Here is a 17896-nt window from a genome sequence, read left to right on the forward strand (position 1 = left end):
TCATAATGTGTTTTTAATCAACAGTTTTGAAAGAAAACTATTTACATTAATATATTACTTTGATTTTCAACAAACTATTACTTTAACTTTATAATACTTCAATTGTAAAGAAACTATTTACATTAACTTTATAATACTTCAGTAATAAACAAACTAGTAAAAACAACTGTTTACAATGTGGTTCCTGCCTTGTAAAGAATGCCCCTCCTCCCAACCAGCCCAATCAAAAACCTTATTACATGTTTCCAAATTTAGCGTTACTGGATGATAAGTTTATGAATTTGGAATATAATGTATTCCTAATTTCTGGCTCACTTTTTGCAGGGCAGGAAGCAGGCCTCTTTAAAACATCTCATCCTCAGTCAGAGCTGGAGGAGGAGGAGGAGGAGGAGGTCTCCTGAGGTCCTGCAGGATAACCTGCTCCACCTCACTTGGAGGGCCTTGGCTGGGCCTCTTCTTTACTCTTTTTCCTAGAAAAAAAAAAAATATTTTATATTAATAGCTTATCAAGTCAATGTTACTTAAATATGATCATATATATATTTTAATTGAACATTAAATGAGGTAATAATAATAATACATTTAATTTATAATGCACTTTTCATTCCAATGAATCTTAAAGTGCTTCATTTAAAAACACAATAAAACTACACAAGATTTAACACTTAAAAGCTTTCCTAAATAAATATGTCTTTAGTTGGGCTTTAAATGAGTCCAGACTCAACATTGTCATCACTGGTATACCAAGCATTTATAGATACATTTTATTGATAACAGAATGCAAAACAACTTCTCTCATCACCACCAGCATCATCATCACCAGCATCCTCTCCATCTTCTCCTTCTGCTCCCTCTCCCTCACTCATCTGATAGTTTACCTGTGAGTGACAGCAAACACAGCATATGAAACACAATACTATATTTAAATCATGACACTGACCTGTGGAGAGGCCTGATTATTAACCTGGTATACTGTATGTTTCTATATGTCTGCACTGATCAACAAACACCTCCTGCATAATGTTGCTGCTTGTCTCTAGGTGAAACAAAGGGGTAACAGGAGTATTTCCACCGTGGATGTCTCTGCAGCTGACCCACTCCACTTCTCCTGACTTTTTTTCGTCTCATAAACATAAACCACCAGTGAAAAAAGCCGGTGTGATTGATGGGCGTTAGGCAGGGGTACAATTTGAACATTAACACAGGAAAGAACAAAGGGTTTTTGAGAGTTTTTATTGATTTGTTTATTTTTATGTGGTTTTTGTAAGTTTTGTCATTTTGTATATTTTGTTGTTTGATTTGCAAATTAATGATTTTTGTGTATATATATATATATATATATTTTTTTTTTTTTTCTTCAGTTATGGTTGTCACCTTTTTTATTTTTATTTGTTTTGGAGTCATTTTATGTATTTTTGTCATCCTTTTTTCTTGTAATTTTAAATGTTTTTGTTTCAGTAATTTTGCTGTTTTTTGTGTATTTTTCCTAAGGTCTTTTACGGAGAGGACCCTCTTGGTGCTTTTTGCCTACATTTTCAAGTTGTGTAATACCACAAGGTGGCGCTGTTGTGCTATTACACGCTCTAAAAAAAAATAAATAAATAAAAGTTTGGTTTTAGGCCCTCAGGGCTTAAACATGGATGGTTGATGCATTAAAAAAATAAATGACACCTCATTTGTTTCATCATTACATTAAAGTCTCTCTATTATCTTTGGAAAATTGCAATAATGAACTTGTGGTTTAATTAGAGTTGTCGATTAACAGGTGGTATTCTTGGCACCCTATTGGGTCTCACCTGTGGGGGACGCAACACCCCCACTTTCATAAAAATGAAAATTAAGTGACTAAAATGTGCCAAAAGCAGTCAAGAGTGGCAAAACAATTGACAAAGAAAGGGAAACGGGTGGTATATAATGCTTAGATGAGCAAAATGTGGCAAACAATTGTGAAAAAATGACAAAAATGTGGAAGAAGAAAGAGGAAAAATGTAGGGGGAAATGAAACGAATGTGGGCAAAAGATAGGTTATTTGGAGGAAAAGTGGAAGAAATGGTTAAAGAATTGACAAAAATTGGAGAAAATTGTCAAAAAAGAACTTGGACAAAATTTAGGTAAAAGGGATATTGATGGGCAAAAGAAAGCTAACATCTGAAAAAAACAAAAAAAGTGTCAAATTTTTTGAAAAAGGGGGGGAAATGGGAAAAAGGAAGTGGAAAATGGCCAAAGAAGAAGATTTAAAAAAAAAAAAAAAAAGGGGTCAAAACGTTTTCTGGGAGAATGATGATGATCATGATCACTGACTGAATAACAGCTTTATTATTGTTTTAGTAAATTCATTTAATAAACTAAAGTGGGAGACAACTGTTGCCCTACCCTAGAACAGTGTTTCTCAATGGGGGTACATGTACCCCTAGGGGTACGTGATGGCACTACAGGGGGTACTTGAGAGGGACAATGGAAAATTAACAAAGAAAGCATTACTGGATAATTATAATACATTTTTATTAAAAAAATATGGGGTTTTGTATTTCTTGTTTTTAGTTAAAAATGATAATCATAATAATGATGATGAAAATGATATTAATTAGAACATGAAGTGAAAATACAAGATATGATAAAAACTATGTTTTTTTCCACTTATTTACAGAATTAGATTCTTTAAAATGTGTTATCACTCATTCATTCCATCACTATGCTCTGTAGCAAAATGTTGTAGTCCAACAAAGGGGGTACTTGGATTCAGAAATAGAGAAAGGGGGTACTTGAGCCAAACAAGTTTGAGAACCACTGCCTTAGAACATCCTCACTTTTAAAGTCGTTGCCCCACCCCTGTTGGCACCTATGAATAAGTTGAAGAAAGATTTTACCCAATTTTGGAATACAAACACAGAGCTTTCAGGCCAGCTTATTCAGAAACATATAAAAGCGTGATTTGGACTTCAAAGCCAACAGCAGAACAAATTTAGTTAGTGTGTCTTTCTTTGGCTGCTCAGCCTCCAGGAGGAACCTTTCTCTCTCTCTGTGATCTCCACATGGCAGTGGCCCATATCTGCACACAGCCGTGGCCTAATTGATTGTTTTTTTCATTGAATATTCGCCTGGAGCTTTGCTTTCTTGTCAGCCTGCGGGAACAAAACTTTAAAGAGGAGACGGAGAAAAAAAACTTGTCTCCTCTCTCTGCAGGAGGCACAAAAGTCCACTGAGAATGTCCCAAAAGGGAGTCCGCTTTGAGGCTGGCGAAAGGTCAAGATAATAAATGTAGAATCAATTCAGCCTCTCTGTGCAAACAAAAAAAGGCCAAAACGTTACATTTATGCAGTGCAGACTCTCATAGCGTGAAGAACTTATTTAAAGAAGGCATCATAAAGAGAGAGCAGCATGAGTCCAAAGAGAAAGGAGAAGGTTTCAGGCTGGCAGAAGGGCCTGGCTCCTGGGGGCCCTTCCTAGTCCTGGAGCTTTCACTCTATAAATCCAAACTCAGCAACTGTGACTTCAAATCTGCTTTTTTTTACACCATCTACATTTAACTCAAACAGATTATAAGAGTACATTGAAAATCCTAAATTTTCAAAGCTCAATTATTTACATTTTTTCAAATTGTAATACAACCCCATCGAGTCCCCAATTTATATATTTCAATCACACTATATTGACGGCACTGTGAGGTTTCACTCAAATGAGAAGTCAAATATTTCAGCAGCTAAGTTGCTAACTGATGTTAAATGGAAGATCAATAATCAGCAATAATCGAAAAAACGGTTTGTAATTGGTTCGAGACTTCAATATTCAGAATCAAATCAAATTGTGAAATTAGGCTGATTGACCATGCACCAAAAAATGCCCCATTTTATTGTGTAAAAAATAAAACACAGTGAATTTGCAACAGTGCGAAACATTCTGTAACATTAGACTTCACCAAGTGAAACCCAAACTTATTGAACAGTTATTACTGAAAGAAGTCGTGAACTGAAATGTTAGGAAATACCAGAGCCGTATATAGAGAGAGTTGCGACAACGGAAGTCTAAAATCCTTCACCGTCACGTGATTCATGTAAGACTGAATTCGTACCTCGGAAGTCACTGGCGGCCTATTCAAATCAATTGACATCATTGGAATTTTCGGTAATTTGGCGTCAATAACTGCATTATTGACAATATTTTCAACATTGTTGGTGAATTTTAAACTTCTGTGTGCTTTCAATCTCACTTTGGGCTTTCAACTTCCCTTTCCCTCTGCCATGATCATAATTAGCTGAGTTTATACATGTTATTTACAGCTAGGAGAAACTCAAAGCTTAAAAAATTCAATCCATGAGTAACCTTTTTGCTAGCTTTCCTCATTGTTGTTGTTTAATGTTAATTTTATCATCCTAGCTCGTACTCCAAAAATCCATTATTTCAATTTACTAGAGCAAAAATAAATCAAGTTTAAAAGTATTTTATTTATTTTATTCTATTTATGTATTTCATTTTTATTTCAAACTTATTTTCTCTAATTCCACATCCTTGGATGAAATGGCATTAATATAACTGAACCTTGAGGTTAACGCTGTGTGTTACATTATTCTACTATTAATCTACTAGTTTAGCGGGGGATAATCCACTAACATGCTGTAATGCACACGTTAATGAGTTTATATACGTTGATAATAATAACAATAATAATAATAATAATAATAATAATAATAATAATAATAATAATAATAATAATAATAATAATAATAATAATAATAATAATAATAATAATAATAATAATAATAATATCCAATATGATTATTTAAACGTCTTATCGTTCAAAAATGCAACACAAACTCTCTCTGTGGCTTCAATAGGCTTCGTCAGTGAACTGCTTACTTCCGGGGTACGATGCGAGTCATTGCTGTGAAAAAACTGAACCAATGGAGTGAACCAATCAAATGACGCTTTTTGATCATGTGATCACGGTAATCTGTTTACAAAGACGGACAGCTCAAAGTCAAGATGGTTCACAGTGGAAACAGTGCAGGGGCGGAATCTTAAAGGTATAGTCTGCAATCCTGTACTTTTTAGAGTGAATATAACTTGAACGTGTTTTGGGAAAAATATAGGCGATATTTTTTATTTTTTTTAAATTTGTATTTATTTATTGTGATGTTCAAGTTATGCTGTTGAGGTTAAGGAGGCTGTTTAGATTAGACTACCCGTATAAATCTTGTTTCCGGGCGGAAGTAATATTTAATACAGTGACGTTTGTACGCTGACGGCGAGAAGTGGAGTGAGTGCTCTTGTTCTCATATCTCACTCACTCTCTGGAGGTTTTGTGTAGTTATGGTTGTGCTGAAGGGGATTCCGTCCGTGTTGTCTCCTGAGCTGCTGTATGCTCTGGCTCTGATGGGCCATGGAGATGAGCTGGGTAAGATCTGTTAGAGTTATAGTGATTCATATTCCTGACCTTTGAATTTGTTAGTGCTGCATGTTTTCCTCTGAGCAGCTGGTAAAGAGGTGAAAGCACTGCAGAGTCTTTTCCACCTGCAGCTCTCCTGACTTCTCCTATTCTTCAGTGCTTGCAGATGTCAACTTCCCAGCTTCTTCCATTTGTGCCTGTGGTCCAAAGGAGATTAGAGCTGATGGTGTGTGACAGTGTGATGGATATGTCAGGAGTGTGGGTCATTGTAGCCATTATGTGCAGAGGTGTAAAGAGTACTGATATATCCTTCTTAAGTAAAAGTAAAAGTAAAAGTAAGTCATACATAAAATACTCAAGTACGAGTAAAAAGTAGCTCAGTTAAATATTACTCAAAGTAAAAGTTACTCGTTTAGTCTTGCAACGGTTCCCTTACATACAGTAAACATATCATGTATAAACTTAAAAAGGAAGAGATGAAATCTTGCACAATAGACCTTTTTCACAATAACCGGAAATACACAATCGCAGTGTATGCGGACTTCCGGTAAAATGTCAACACAGCAAGAAAGCCGGGCAATTTAAAACTAAGTGTCTATTGAAACGTCTCAATAGCCTCCGGGACTAATGATGTGAAAATGTACGTTTTCCAGACCTTTTCTACATAAGCGTAATGTACCTGTGGTTTAAGGCAGTGATTCCCAACCAGGGGTACGTGTACCCCTAGGGGTACGTGAGCACATTGCAGGGGGTACTTGGAAAAATTACGAATTTATTTCCAAGATAATAAAAAATGTTCTGTCATTTCATAAGTCTGTCAATAAAATGGTACGTGTGCGCTATGACTTGTTTTTAAAATTTAAATGCCTATTTAAAAGGGACATTTTCAAAGAAGCTCCTTTGTAGTAAAAGTAAAACATAACACAGGCAGGTTAATTATTTGTTTTGTATTTATTCATTTATATTATCTTTTTTATTTATTCTTTTTATTTTTTCTTTAATAACAATACGATCATAATGTATTAATGATACAAACTATAATTTCATTCTTATATTTATCATTTCTTTTGCCTTGAATGCAACACAATTGTATGTTTAATTTGAGTTAAATAAGAAGATAAAGCCTGAATATTAATTGTTTAATTTAAGAAGATGAAATAAAATGACTTGCGTTGAATATTCAGTTGTGCTACTTTTGGAGAATCATGAACACGTATGAGTGCGGGGGTACTCATGGTATGACGAAAAGGCTCAAGGGGTACACAAGACAAGAAAGGTTGGGAACCAATGGTTTAAGGTGCCACACTCAAGGATCCTTCGTTCTGCTAACATGGGTTCAAGTCATGCTTTTGTCATATATATATATATATATATATATTTTCATTTTAACATTTTTAACACGGCAAATTCTACCTTTAAAAATGCATATTCAAAAAAAATAAACATTTTAGGGTATTTCCTGGGTTAGGGTTAGGACTATAATAAAATGGTTAGCGGGGTAGCTAAGTGCACCCTTTTTAAATTGTAATAGTTGGTCCTTCAACCCGCCAAATAGCCTGAACCCATTTTCGTCGAGCTTCACCGTTTACAGAGAAGGAGTGGATTGATAGATAAGGCTACTTTTGGCCATTATAAGAACAACCCGGTACGCTACTATTGTTTACCCGTTGCCCTGACCGCAACAGGAAGTAGGTTTCTACAACGATTGCGTATTTCCGTTACAAAATACGGAAGTTGTGAGAAAGGTCTATTGGAACTTCATTTATTTTACAAAAAGGCATCTGTATAAAATAAAAGGTTTGTCAAAATGTACAATTAATTTTTGAATAAAGTAACACTAATACATTCGATTCAAAATTAAAAAAAAAAAATTGCTCAGTATACTATACCTAGCGGCTGAGGATTTTTTATATTTTTAATTATAATATATATTATACTATTACTTAGTATAGTATAGCTACATTTATGATTTCTGAAACAGTGCAATGACAAATGTGCCATGGGGTTAACAACATAATAGGTAGAAACTACTTTATGAAGACATAAATAAAAATGTATGACCACAAAAAATAATAATTCACTCAGTAACATTTGAGTGTACAAATGCAATGAATGACTTTACTTCTTTTAAAACATACTTAAGTACAAGTACAAAAACTGATTTAGAAATATACTCAAGAAAGTACAAGTACCCATAAAAGCAACTTGATTACAGTAACGTGTGTACTCTCTCTGATATGTGTACTATCCATGCAGGTTTGGGAATTCCACAGCTACTGGAGGCCATTCTGAAGCTCCTCCCCCTTGACGCCTATGTTCCCTGTCCGGTACTGGACTGAAGCATGTGCAGCAAAAATAGAGCCAAGAAGTTCCATTCTTTTTCAATCTGATCTGGCATGTTTCAACAGGCTGCAGTCATGGATCTGGTAGAGAGTGACAAAAAGGGGTGTGTTGGTGGCCCTCTCGTGTGGGACACCTATGAAAAACTCATCAGCCAGGCTGGGTCGCAGGTTGGACAGCATCTGAACTCTGGGTTTGATTAAGTAAAACCAAATCCGTTTGTTACCTTAACTTTCTGTGCTCTGATATTTAATCAGGCTCCACTCGAGAAGGTGGAACGATTTGCTTTCTATGAACGAGCCAAAAAGGCCTTTGCTGTTGTGGCTACAGGGTTTGTATTATCATTGTTTTATTATTTAGTAGAAAATATTAAAAGAATGTGAGCTGAGCGAGTGCATAGTGTGTTAAAATATTATTTCATAGAACACGCTTCAATGAAAGAAAAAGGCTGTGTTCAGAATTGCATACTAATGTACTACTCATACTAAGTGTGACGTCAAAATGAGTATGTAGTGCGTTCACGTTAGAAAGTATGCAAAGATTGAGTACACAAGAAATAATCGGACGTATACTATATCGAGACATTTTTGAAGTATGCACGGTGGGCACACTAGTCATACTCAACCACCCCATGATGCATTGCGAGCAGAACGTAAAATCGTCTTGGGAGCAGATTCAAGCTAAAAGTCAAAGATCCCCTTTTCAAAACAAAAGCATCTCTTCTTGTCTACCATTAGTTTTTCTGAAGCTTTTGTAAATAGGGCTCTTGTTTTGAAGTTATCTGGAAGTTTAGTCAGTTGCACCACGGCGAGTCTCCAAAAATCTGCGAGATGTCGGCATGAAATTTGTTTCCGTGAGTTTTATAGATCAAATGACCACATGTTTATATTCTACTTGGTCACTTTCTCGCTTAAACACCTTCAGAACTTTCAAAGGTGTCAAATCAACAGAGATATTTTGTCTCAGTGTGCTTCAGGTTTTTGTCATTGTAGGTTGGAAATGCATTTTGGGAAACTTGGATGTATACTTCAGTGGGAACGGTCATCATTGGTCCTCATCCTAACCATACTTATAGTATATACTGTAGGAGGCAGTATATAGTCATTGGGATGTAGTACAGGGTACAGAGTGTTCCATTTCAAACACAGCCAATATCTACAAGTTTTAATGTTTAAATCTATAATACTGTTGTTTTGTAGCTCCAGGTATCTTTCCTTTCTATCTTTTTTATTTTTTTGTCCTCTTTGTCCTCAGTGAAACGGCCCCGTATGGTAACCTGATTCTGAAGAAAGGTGTCCTCCTTCCTTCTCAGCTACAGTGATGCAATCAGACACATTGATCTGAATATCTGCAGGCCATTTCTAGTTTATATATTCACATATTTCATTTATTTCATCATTGAAAACAGATTAAAACAATGATTTCTAATTTAAAGTGTTGCGTGTCCCTGAGCAGCCACACGTTTTCTTGTAATGTAAAAATAAATCTTTTTTTATTCTTTTTTTTAATTTTATTCATGAGGATTATTAAATGTGTGTTTTAAAATGTCTTATTGGGTATTTTATTAATTGTATTTGTAATTGAAATGTTAAAGTTAATGGGATTTTCTGTATTTGTATTTTATTGTTGTCTGTGGACCCCAGGAATACTAGCTGATTACTACGGCACCCGCTAATGAGGATCCTTAATAAAAAAACATTTGAAAAAACATAAATACTCGATTTTTATTGCTAATAAGGCAGTTTATTAGATACGACACTTGTGATGTATTTATTTATACTACAGCCCAAGTGTAGAGGTACAGTGTGTTTAAATGAAAAGATCAACAGACTTATTGAATGATTACTGGTGATAAATATGATCCAGATCTTCCTCTGGCTGGCTGTGTTTCCTCTGAGAGGGAGTTTCCACAGCAGAAGATGCAGCTGGAGCCTCAGAGTTGTCTTGGTAAAGAACAGGAACGTCTTTGTGGTACAAGTCGTCCATGTCCTCTTCTGGATAGACGTGTTTTCTGACTACTTCCTCCCTCTGCTCGGGTAAAGGCCCTTCGTCGTTCTGAGTTTCATGGAATGCACCTTCGACCTCGACCTCAGCCATCAGAGGGGCCAGATACACTTCCAACTGCTGCCTTGCTTGGCGGTAGGCTTCATCCCAATCCTCCTCAGGTTCTTCATCTGCTCTACCTCCGACTTCAGGGTGGCTGTGCTCATCTTCATCCAGCTCTGCTACCTGCATGTCGGAGTTTAGCTTGAAGGATTTTTCCTGGATGTCAACAGAAGGAGGGAGGTTAAAGTTTCTCATCTGAGCTCGAAGGAGTTCGGCCACTGAAGGATGATGGCGCTCGTCCAAGTCTACTTCTGCCAGCATGGGATCATTGTTGTCTGCGTTCTCAGTCATACTCTTTGAAATCTGCATTCGAGGGTCAATCTCATACTGAAGGATATCCATATCCTCTGGAGGCTCTACTTCTATTCCCCAGGAAAGCTTTCCATTGCCATCTATAGACCTGTGATTTGATTTATATAACATAGATCAGCACTCAATGAACATCAACAAAAATTACTCTTATTTAGTTTAAAGTGAAAAAAACAACAACAACTTACACCACAGTTTCCTGAAAGGCTTCATCTTTAAGTTTGTCCTAAAAATAAACAGTGTTACAAAACATCTGGGTAACACTGTACTTGAAGTTTTATACATAAGGCTGACATTACGCTGTCATTAGCATGAATAAGGTGTCATGAAGGCTGTCATTCAGTAGGTTTCCATTACCCATGGAAATGCACAAAATATAAATAGCACAATGAAAACTGGTAATGGAAACACCTGATTTTCAAAAAAAACACTCAATAAATTTTTACAATTTCATGAGGAGGAATATCAGACGTTTCCTTCTTGAAATGTAACACAAAAGTGCTATGGAAACACTTTTTCCTCAAATACTTGTCACGTAACGTACTTGGTTACATGATCATTTACCTCCAAGAAAACATGGCGCGGAAACGTGTTGACAGAAGAGGAAACCGAGACATTTCTTAGCATTATACTTTAAAATTATTACTGCAAACAACAAAGGAATGCAGAGTTTTATAAGAAAGTTTGGAGCTTCCGTCTTCCTGCTGCGAAGTCTTGCGAGATGAGATTTCACAGAAGTTCCGAGGCTCCTGTCCAAAACAACCTTCAATGAAAATGCGTTCAAAGCACAATTATACTCTGTTGACATTTGGAAATATTGCTTTTATATTGCGGAAATCTGAATGGAATAAGATATTAAGTGTCGTTCACTAAATTATGACACCTTTCGCTAAATTATGCCACCTTTTGAGCTATGATGGCATTTTTTCGGTTAGGTGGATGGATCTAGTGGGGTTAGGTAGCGTTAGGGTAATGAACAACGACACTTTAATGACAGCTTATTCATGCTAATGACAGGTATCATGTCATAATAATGACAGCGTAATGTCAGCCTTTATAAATAAAACGTCAAGTAAATTGTCACAAATACAAACATTATGAATTGAAGCTGTCAAAACAGTATTTAATCATGAACGGCAACCAGCACATACCCAAGGCTTAGCAGTGATGCCGAGTATCAGCCAAACACAAACGACCAGAGATATCCTACCAGCACAAATGATTTGAAACATCAAGAAAAATCCTACATATGATTAAATAGTGCACATTTTAATACTTGGCATACCTGAACATGGTGTCTCTGTGCTGTCAACTCAATGTTTCTGTCGACTAAGCTGCTGAGAAAATAAAAGAGCAAAGTTCATCCCATAAAGTGAGTACAATTGTTTGACCTTTGTATCGTCTCAATACATAAATAACTAAAGTAGGACATTCCTTATCAGAGCATGGTGCACAACTAAGAAGGTACCATTATCAAAATGAAGTGGAAAATAAATAAATAACTAGTTTATTTCTAAAATCATGTTCACTTTAGTCATGATAGCCTGGTAATCTAAAAAGAAATCTATCTGTATTAGGGGATGAGTCTGGATATGTTCCAGGGAACAATTACCTCTAATTCTGGGTGTTTGTCACTTTTTTCAAATTGTTCATGCCATACTGCATTCTAAGTTTAGGTGTTTAGCACTTTTTTCAAATTTTTGATGAATTACTGCTTTTTTATCCCAGTTTAAGTGTGCTCATCACATTTGCACTAGTTTATCGGGTTTTATGAAAGCCTTATCTCAGAAAAAAAAAATTCCAACTCTTTTCAGAGTTTCAGAGTGATTTTAGGTGTTTGTCACTTTTTTTCTCTTTTTTCATGCCTTTTTGCTTTTTTATCCCATTTTAAGTGTGCTCATCATATTTAAACTAGTTTTAAGGGTCTTATGATAACCTTATCTCAGAAAAAAAAATTCCAACTTTTTGGGCTTACTATAGCCCTACCTCTGATTTTAGGTGTTTGTCACTTTTTTCTAATTTTTGATGAATTACTGCTCTTTTATCCCAGTTTAAGTGTGCTCATCTTTTTTGAACTAGTTTATCGGGTTTTATGAAAGCCTTTTCTCAGAAAAAAAAATTCCAACTTTTTTCAAATTTTATGCCTTACTATAGCCTTACCTCTGATTTTAGGTGTTTGTCACTCTTTTCTATTTTTTGATGAATTACTGCATTTTTATCCCAGTTTAAGTGTGCTCATCATATTTGCACTAGTTTTGAGGGTCTTATGATAGACTTATCTCAGAAAAAAAAATTCCAACTTTTTTCAAATTGTATGCCCTACATAGCCTTACGTCTGATTTTAGGTGTTTGTCACTTTTTTTCTAATTTTTGATGAATTCCTTCCTTATTGCTTTTTTATCCCATTTTAAGTGTGCTCATCATATTTTGACTAGTTTTAAGGGTCTTATGATAACTTTATCTCAGAAAAAAAAAATTCCAACTTTTTTCAAATTTAATGCCTTACTATAGCCTTACCTCTGATTTTAGGTGTTTGTCACTCTTTTCTATTTTTTGATGAATTACTGCATTTTTATCCCAGTTTAAGTATGCTCATCATATTTGCACTAGTTTTGAGGGTCTTATGATAGACTTATCTCAGAAAAAAAAATTCCAACTTTTTTCAAATTGTATGCCCTACATAGCCTTACGTCTGATTTTAGGTGTTTGTCACTTTTTTTCTAATTTTTGATGAATTCCTTCCTTATTGCTTTTTTATCCCATTTTAAGTGTGCTCATCATATTTTGACTAGTTTTAAGGGTCTTATGATAACGTTATCTCAGAAAAAAAAAATTCCAACTTTTTTCAAATTTAATGCCTTACTATAGCCTTACCTCTGATTTTAGGTGTTTGTCACTTTTTTCTAATTTCTGATGAATTACTGCTTTTTTATCCCAGTTTAAGTGTGCTCATCTCATTTGCACTAGTTTTAAGGGTCTAATGATAACCTTATCTCAGAAAAAAAAATTCCAACTTTTTTGCCTTACTATAGCCCTACCTCTGATTTTAGGTGTTTGTCACTTTTTTTCTCTTTTTTCATGCCTTATTGCTTTTTAATCCCATTTTTAGTGTGCTCATCTTATTTGCACAAGTTTTAAGGGTCTTATGATAACCTTTTCTCAGAAAAAAAAATTCCAACTTTTTTCAAATTTTATGCCTTACTATAGCCTTACCTCTGATTTTAGGTGTTTGTCACTTTTTTTCTAATTTTTGATGAATTACTGCATTTTTATCCCAGTTTAAGTGTGCTCATCATATTTGCACTAGTTTTAAGGGTCTTATGATACTCTTATGTCGGAAAAAAAAAAATTCCAACTTTTTTCAAATTTTTTGCCTTACTATAGCCTTACGTCTGATTTTAGGTGTTTGTCACTTTTTTTCTAATTTTTGATGAATTACTGCATTTTTATCCCAGTTTAAGTGTGCTCATCTTAATTGTACAAGTTTCAAGGGTCTTATGATAGCCTTATCTCAGAAAAAAAAAATCCAAAATGTTTCAAATTTTATGCCTTATTATAGCCTTACCTCTGATTTTAGGTGTTTGTCACTTTTTTCTAATTTTTGATGAATTACTGCATTTTTATCCCATTTTAAGTGTGCTCATCTTTTTTGCACTAGTTTATCGGGTTTTATGAAAGCCTTTTCGCAGAAAAAAAAATCCAAAATTTTTCAAATTTTATGCCTTACTATAGCCTTACCTCTGATTTTAGGTGTTTGTCACTTTTTTCTAATTTTTGATGAATTACTGCATTTTTATCCCATTTTAAGTGTGCTCATCTCATTTGCACTTGTTTTAAGGGTCTTATGATACTCTTATCTCGGAAAAAAAAAAAATCAACTTTTTTCAAATTTAATGCCTTACTATAGCCTTACCTCTGATTTTAGGTGTTTGTCACTTTTTTCTAATTTTTGATGAATTACTGCATTTTTATCCCATTTTAAGTGTGCTCATTTCATTTGCACTAGTTTTAAGGGTCTAATGATAACCTTATCTCAGAAAAAAAAATTCCAACTTTTTTGCCTCACTATAGCCCTACCTCTGATTTTAGGTGTTTGTCACTTGTTTTCTCTTTTTTCATGCCTTATTGCTTTTTAATCCCATTTTTAGTGTGCTCATCTTATTTGCACAAGTTTTAAGGGTCTTATGATAGACTTATCTCAGAAAAAAAAAAATGCAACTTTTTTCAAATTTTATGTCTTACCTCTGATTTTAGGTTTTTGTCACTTTTTTCTAATTTTTGATGAATTACTGCATTTTTATCCCAGTTTAAGTGTGCTCATCATATTTGCACTAGTTTTAAGGGTCTTACGATAACCTTTTCTCAGAAAAAAAAATTCCAACTTTTTTCAAATTTCAAGTCTTACTATAGCCTTACCTCTGATTTTAGGTGTTTGTCACTTTTTTTCTCATTTTTGATGAATTACTGCATTTTTATCCCAGTTTATGTGTGCTCATCATATTTGCACTAGTTTTGAGGGTCTTATGATAGACTTATCTCAGAAAAAAAAATTCCAACTTTTTTCAAATTGTATGCCCTACATAGCCTTACGTCTGATTTTAGGTGTTTGTCACTTTTTTTCTAATTTTTGATGAATTCCTTCCTTATTGCTTTTTTATCCCATTTTAAGTGTGCTCATCATATTTTGACTAGTTTTAAGGGTCTTATGATAACTTTATCTCAGAAAAAAAAAATTCCAACTTTTTTCAAATTTAATGCCTTACTATAGCCTTACCTCTGATTTTAGGTGTTTGTCACTCTTTTCTATTTTTTGATGAATTACTGCATTTTTATCCCAGTTTAAGTATGCTCATCATATTTGCACTAGTTTTGAGGGTCTTATGATAGACTTATCTCAGAAAAAAAAATTCCAACTTTTTTCAAATTGTATGCCCTACATAGCCTTACGTCTGATTTTAGGTGTTTGTCACTTTTTTTCTAATTTTTGATGAATTCCTTCCTTATTGCTTTTTTATCCCATTTTAAGTGTGCTCATCATATTTTGACTAGTTTTAAGGGTCTTATGATAACGTTATCTCAGAAAAAAAAAATTCCAACTTTTTTCAAATTTAATGCCTTACTATAGCCTTACCTCTGATTTTAGGTGTTTGTCACTTTTTTCTAATTTCTGATGAATTACTGCTTTTTTTATCCCAGTTTAAGTGTGCTCATCTCATTTGCACTAGTTTTAAGGGTCTAATGATAACCTTATCTCAGAAAAAAAAATTCCAACTTTTTTGCCTTACTATAGCCCTACCTCTGATTTTAGGTGTTTGTCACTTTTTTTCTCTTTTTTCATGCCTTATTGCTTTTTAATCCCATTTTTAGTGTGCTCATCTTATTTGCACAAGTTTTAAGGGTCTTATGATAACCTTTTCTCAGAAAAAAAAATTCCAACTTTTTTCAAATTTTATGCCTTACTATAGCCTTACCTCTGATTTTAGGTGTTTGTCATTTTTTGCCACTTTTTTCTCATTTTTCATGCCTTAATGCATTTTTATCCCAGTTTAAGTGTGCTCATCATATTTGCACTAGTTTTAAGGGTCTTATGATACTCTTATGTCGGAAAAAAAAAAATTCCAACTTTTTCAAATTTTTTGCCTTACTATAGCCTTACGTCTGATTTTAGGTGTTTGTCACTTTTTTTCTAATTTTTGATGAATTACTGCATTTTTATCCCAGTTTAAGTGTGCTCATCTTAATTGTACAAGTTTCAAGGGTCTTATGATAGCCTTATCTCAGAAAAAAAAAATCCAAAATGTTTCAAATTTTATGCCTTATTATAGCCTTACCTCTGATTTTAGGTGTTTGTCACTTTTTTCTAATTTTTGATGAATTACTGCATTTTTATCCCATTTTAAGTGTGCTCATCTTTTTTGCACTAGTTTATCGGGTTTTATGAAAGCCTTTTCTCAGAAAAAAAAATCCAAAATTTTTCAAATTTTATGCCTTACTATAGCCTTACCTCTGATTTTAGGTGTTTGTCACTTTTTTCTAATTTTTGATGAATTACTGCATTTTTATCCCATTTTAAGTGTGCTCATCTCATTTGCACTTGTTTTAAGGGTCTTATGATACTCTTATCTCGGAAAAAAAAAAAATCAACTTTTTTCAAATTTAATGCCTTACTATAGCCTTACCTCTGATTTTAGGTGTTTGTCACTTTTTTCTAATTTTTGATGAATTACTGCATTTTTATCCCATTTTAAGTGTGCTCATTTCATTTGCACTAGTTTTAAGGGTCTAATGATAACCTTATCTCAGAAAAAAAAATTCCAACTTTTTTGCCTCACTATAGCCCTACCTCTGATTTTAGGTGTTTGTCACTTGTTTTCTCTTTTTTCATGCCTTATTGCTTTTTAATCCCATTTTTAGTGTGCTCATCTTATTTGCACAAGTTTTAAGGGTCTTATGATAGACTTATCTCAGAAAAAAAAAAATGCAACTTTTTTCAAATTTTATGTCTTACCTCTGATTTTAGGTTTTTGTCACTTTTTTCTAATTTTTGATGAATTACTGCATTTTTATCCCAGTTTAAGTGTGCTCATCATATTTGCACTAGTTTTAAGGGTCTTACGATAACCTTTTCTCAGAAAAAAAAATTCCAACTTTTTTCAAATTTCAAGTCTTACTATAGCCTTACCTCTGATTTTAGGTGTTTGTCACTTTTTTCTAATTTTTGATGAATTACTGCATTTTTATCCCAGTTTAAGTGTGCTCATCATATTTGCACTAGTTTTAAGGGTCTTATGATAACCTTATCTCAGAAAAAAAAAATTCCAATTTTTTTCAAATTTTTTGCCTTACGTCTGATTTTAGGTGTTTGTCACTTTTTTTCTAATTTTTGATGAATTACTGCATTTTTATCCAATCTTAAGTGTGCTCATCTGAATTGCATTAGTTTTAAGGGTCTTATGATAGCCTTATCTCAGAAAAAAAATGAATCCCAACTTTTTCAAATTTTTTGCCTTACCTCTGATTTTGTGTGTTTGTCACTTTTTTCTAATTTTTGATGAATTACTGCATTTTCATCCCAGTTTAAGTGTGCTCATCTTAATTGTACAAGTTTCAAGGGTCTTATGATAGCCTTATCTCAGAAAAAAAAATCCAAAATTTTTCAAATTTTATGCCTTATTATAGCCTTACCTCTGATTTTAGGTGTTTGTCACTTTTTTCTAATTTTTGATGAATTACTGCATTTTTATCCCAGTTTAAGTGTGCTCATCACAATTGCACTAGTTTATCGGGTTTTATGAAAGCCTTATCTCAGAAAAAAAAATAAATCCAACTCTTTTTAAATTTTATGCCTTACTATAGCCTTACCTCTGATTTTAGGTGTTTGTCACTTTTTTTCTAATTTTTGATGAATTCCTTCCATATTGCTTTTTTTTATTTTTTTATCCCAGTTTAAGTGTGCTCATCACAATTGCACTAGTTTATCGGGTCTTATGATAGACTTATCTCAGAAAAAAAAAATTCCAACTCTTTTCAAATTTTATGCCTTTCTATAGCCTTACCTCTGATTTTAGGTGTTTGTCACTTTTTTTCTCTTTTTTCATGCCTTTTTGCTTTTTTATCCCATTTTAAGTGTGTTCATCTCATTTGCACAAGTGTTTGTCATTTTTTTCTAATTTTTGATGAATTACTGCATTTTTATCCCAGTTTAAGTGCGCTCATCACTTTTGCACAAGTTTTAAGGGTCTTATGATAGCCTTATCT

General features: G+C 33.8%; 2 protein-coding genes across 2 annotated transcripts; one reads left to right on the forward strand and one right to left on the reverse strand.

Annotated features, from left to right (window-relative positions):
• Nucleotides 1-5237: 5237 nt before the first annotated feature.
• fuom (fucose mutarotase) lies at nucleotides 5238-9223 on the forward strand. The gene is made up of 6 exons (XM_028468874.1): nucleotides 5238-5392; nucleotides 5541-5609; nucleotides 7640-7710; nucleotides 7792-7893; nucleotides 7981-8054; nucleotides 8978-9223. Exons 1-6 carry the CDS (start codon nucleotides 5308-5310, stop codon nucleotides 9042-9044), a joined length of 468 nt encoding a protein of 155 aa, XP_028324675.1. The 5' UTR covers nucleotides 5238-5307; the 3' UTR covers nucleotides 9045-9223.
• Nucleotides 9224-9433: 210 nt separating this feature from the next.
• On the reverse strand, nucleotides 9434-11495 carry LOC114476865 (uncharacterized). Its single transcript, XM_028468857.1, has 4 exons — nucleotides 11424-11495; nucleotides 11290-11344; nucleotides 10327-10364; nucleotides 9434-10229 (listed from the first exon to the last, which is right to left on the reverse strand). The coding sequence occupies exons 1-4, from the start codon at nucleotides 11429-11431 to the stop codon at nucleotides 9566-9568; spliced, it is 765 nt and encodes a 254-aa protein (XP_028324658.1). The 5' UTR covers nucleotides 11432-11495; the 3' UTR covers nucleotides 9434-9565.
• Between the last annotated feature and the right edge of the window lie 6401 nt (nucleotides 11496-17896).

This window comes from Gouania willdenowi, chromosome 15 (assembly GCF_900634775.1).
Source record: "Gouania willdenowi chromosome 15, fGouWil2.1, whole genome shotgun sequence".
In the NCBI taxonomy this organism is placed as follows: domain Eukaryota; kingdom Metazoa; phylum Chordata; class Actinopteri; order Blenniiformes; family Gobiesocidae; genus Gouania; species Gouania willdenowi.

Excerpts from the sequence above, each read along its gene's own strand:
- LOC114476865 (XM_028468857.1), bottom strand. Across the intron at positions 10,365-11,289 it reads GCATCACTGCTAAGCCTTGG|GACAAACTTAAAGATGAAGC; the intron begins GTATGTGCTGGT and ends GTTTATTTTTAG. Across the intron at positions 10,230-10,326 it reads GCCTTTCAGGAAACTGTGGT|GTCTATAGATGGCAATGGAA; the intron begins GTAAGTTGTTGT and ends ATCAAATCACAG.
- fuom (XM_028468874.1), top strand. The coding sequence starts at position 5,308 with ATGGTTGTGCTGAAGGGGATTCCGTCCGTGTTGTCTCCTGAGCTGCTG. Across the intron at positions 5,393-5,540 it reads GGGCCATGGAGATGAGCTGG|TGCTTGCAGATGTCAACTTC; the intron begins GTAAGATCTGTT and ends CCTATTCTTCAG. Across the intron at positions 5,610-7,639 it reads AAAGGAGATTAGAGCTGATG|GTTTGGGAATTCCACAGCTA; the intron begins GTGTGTGACAGT and ends CTATCCATGCAG.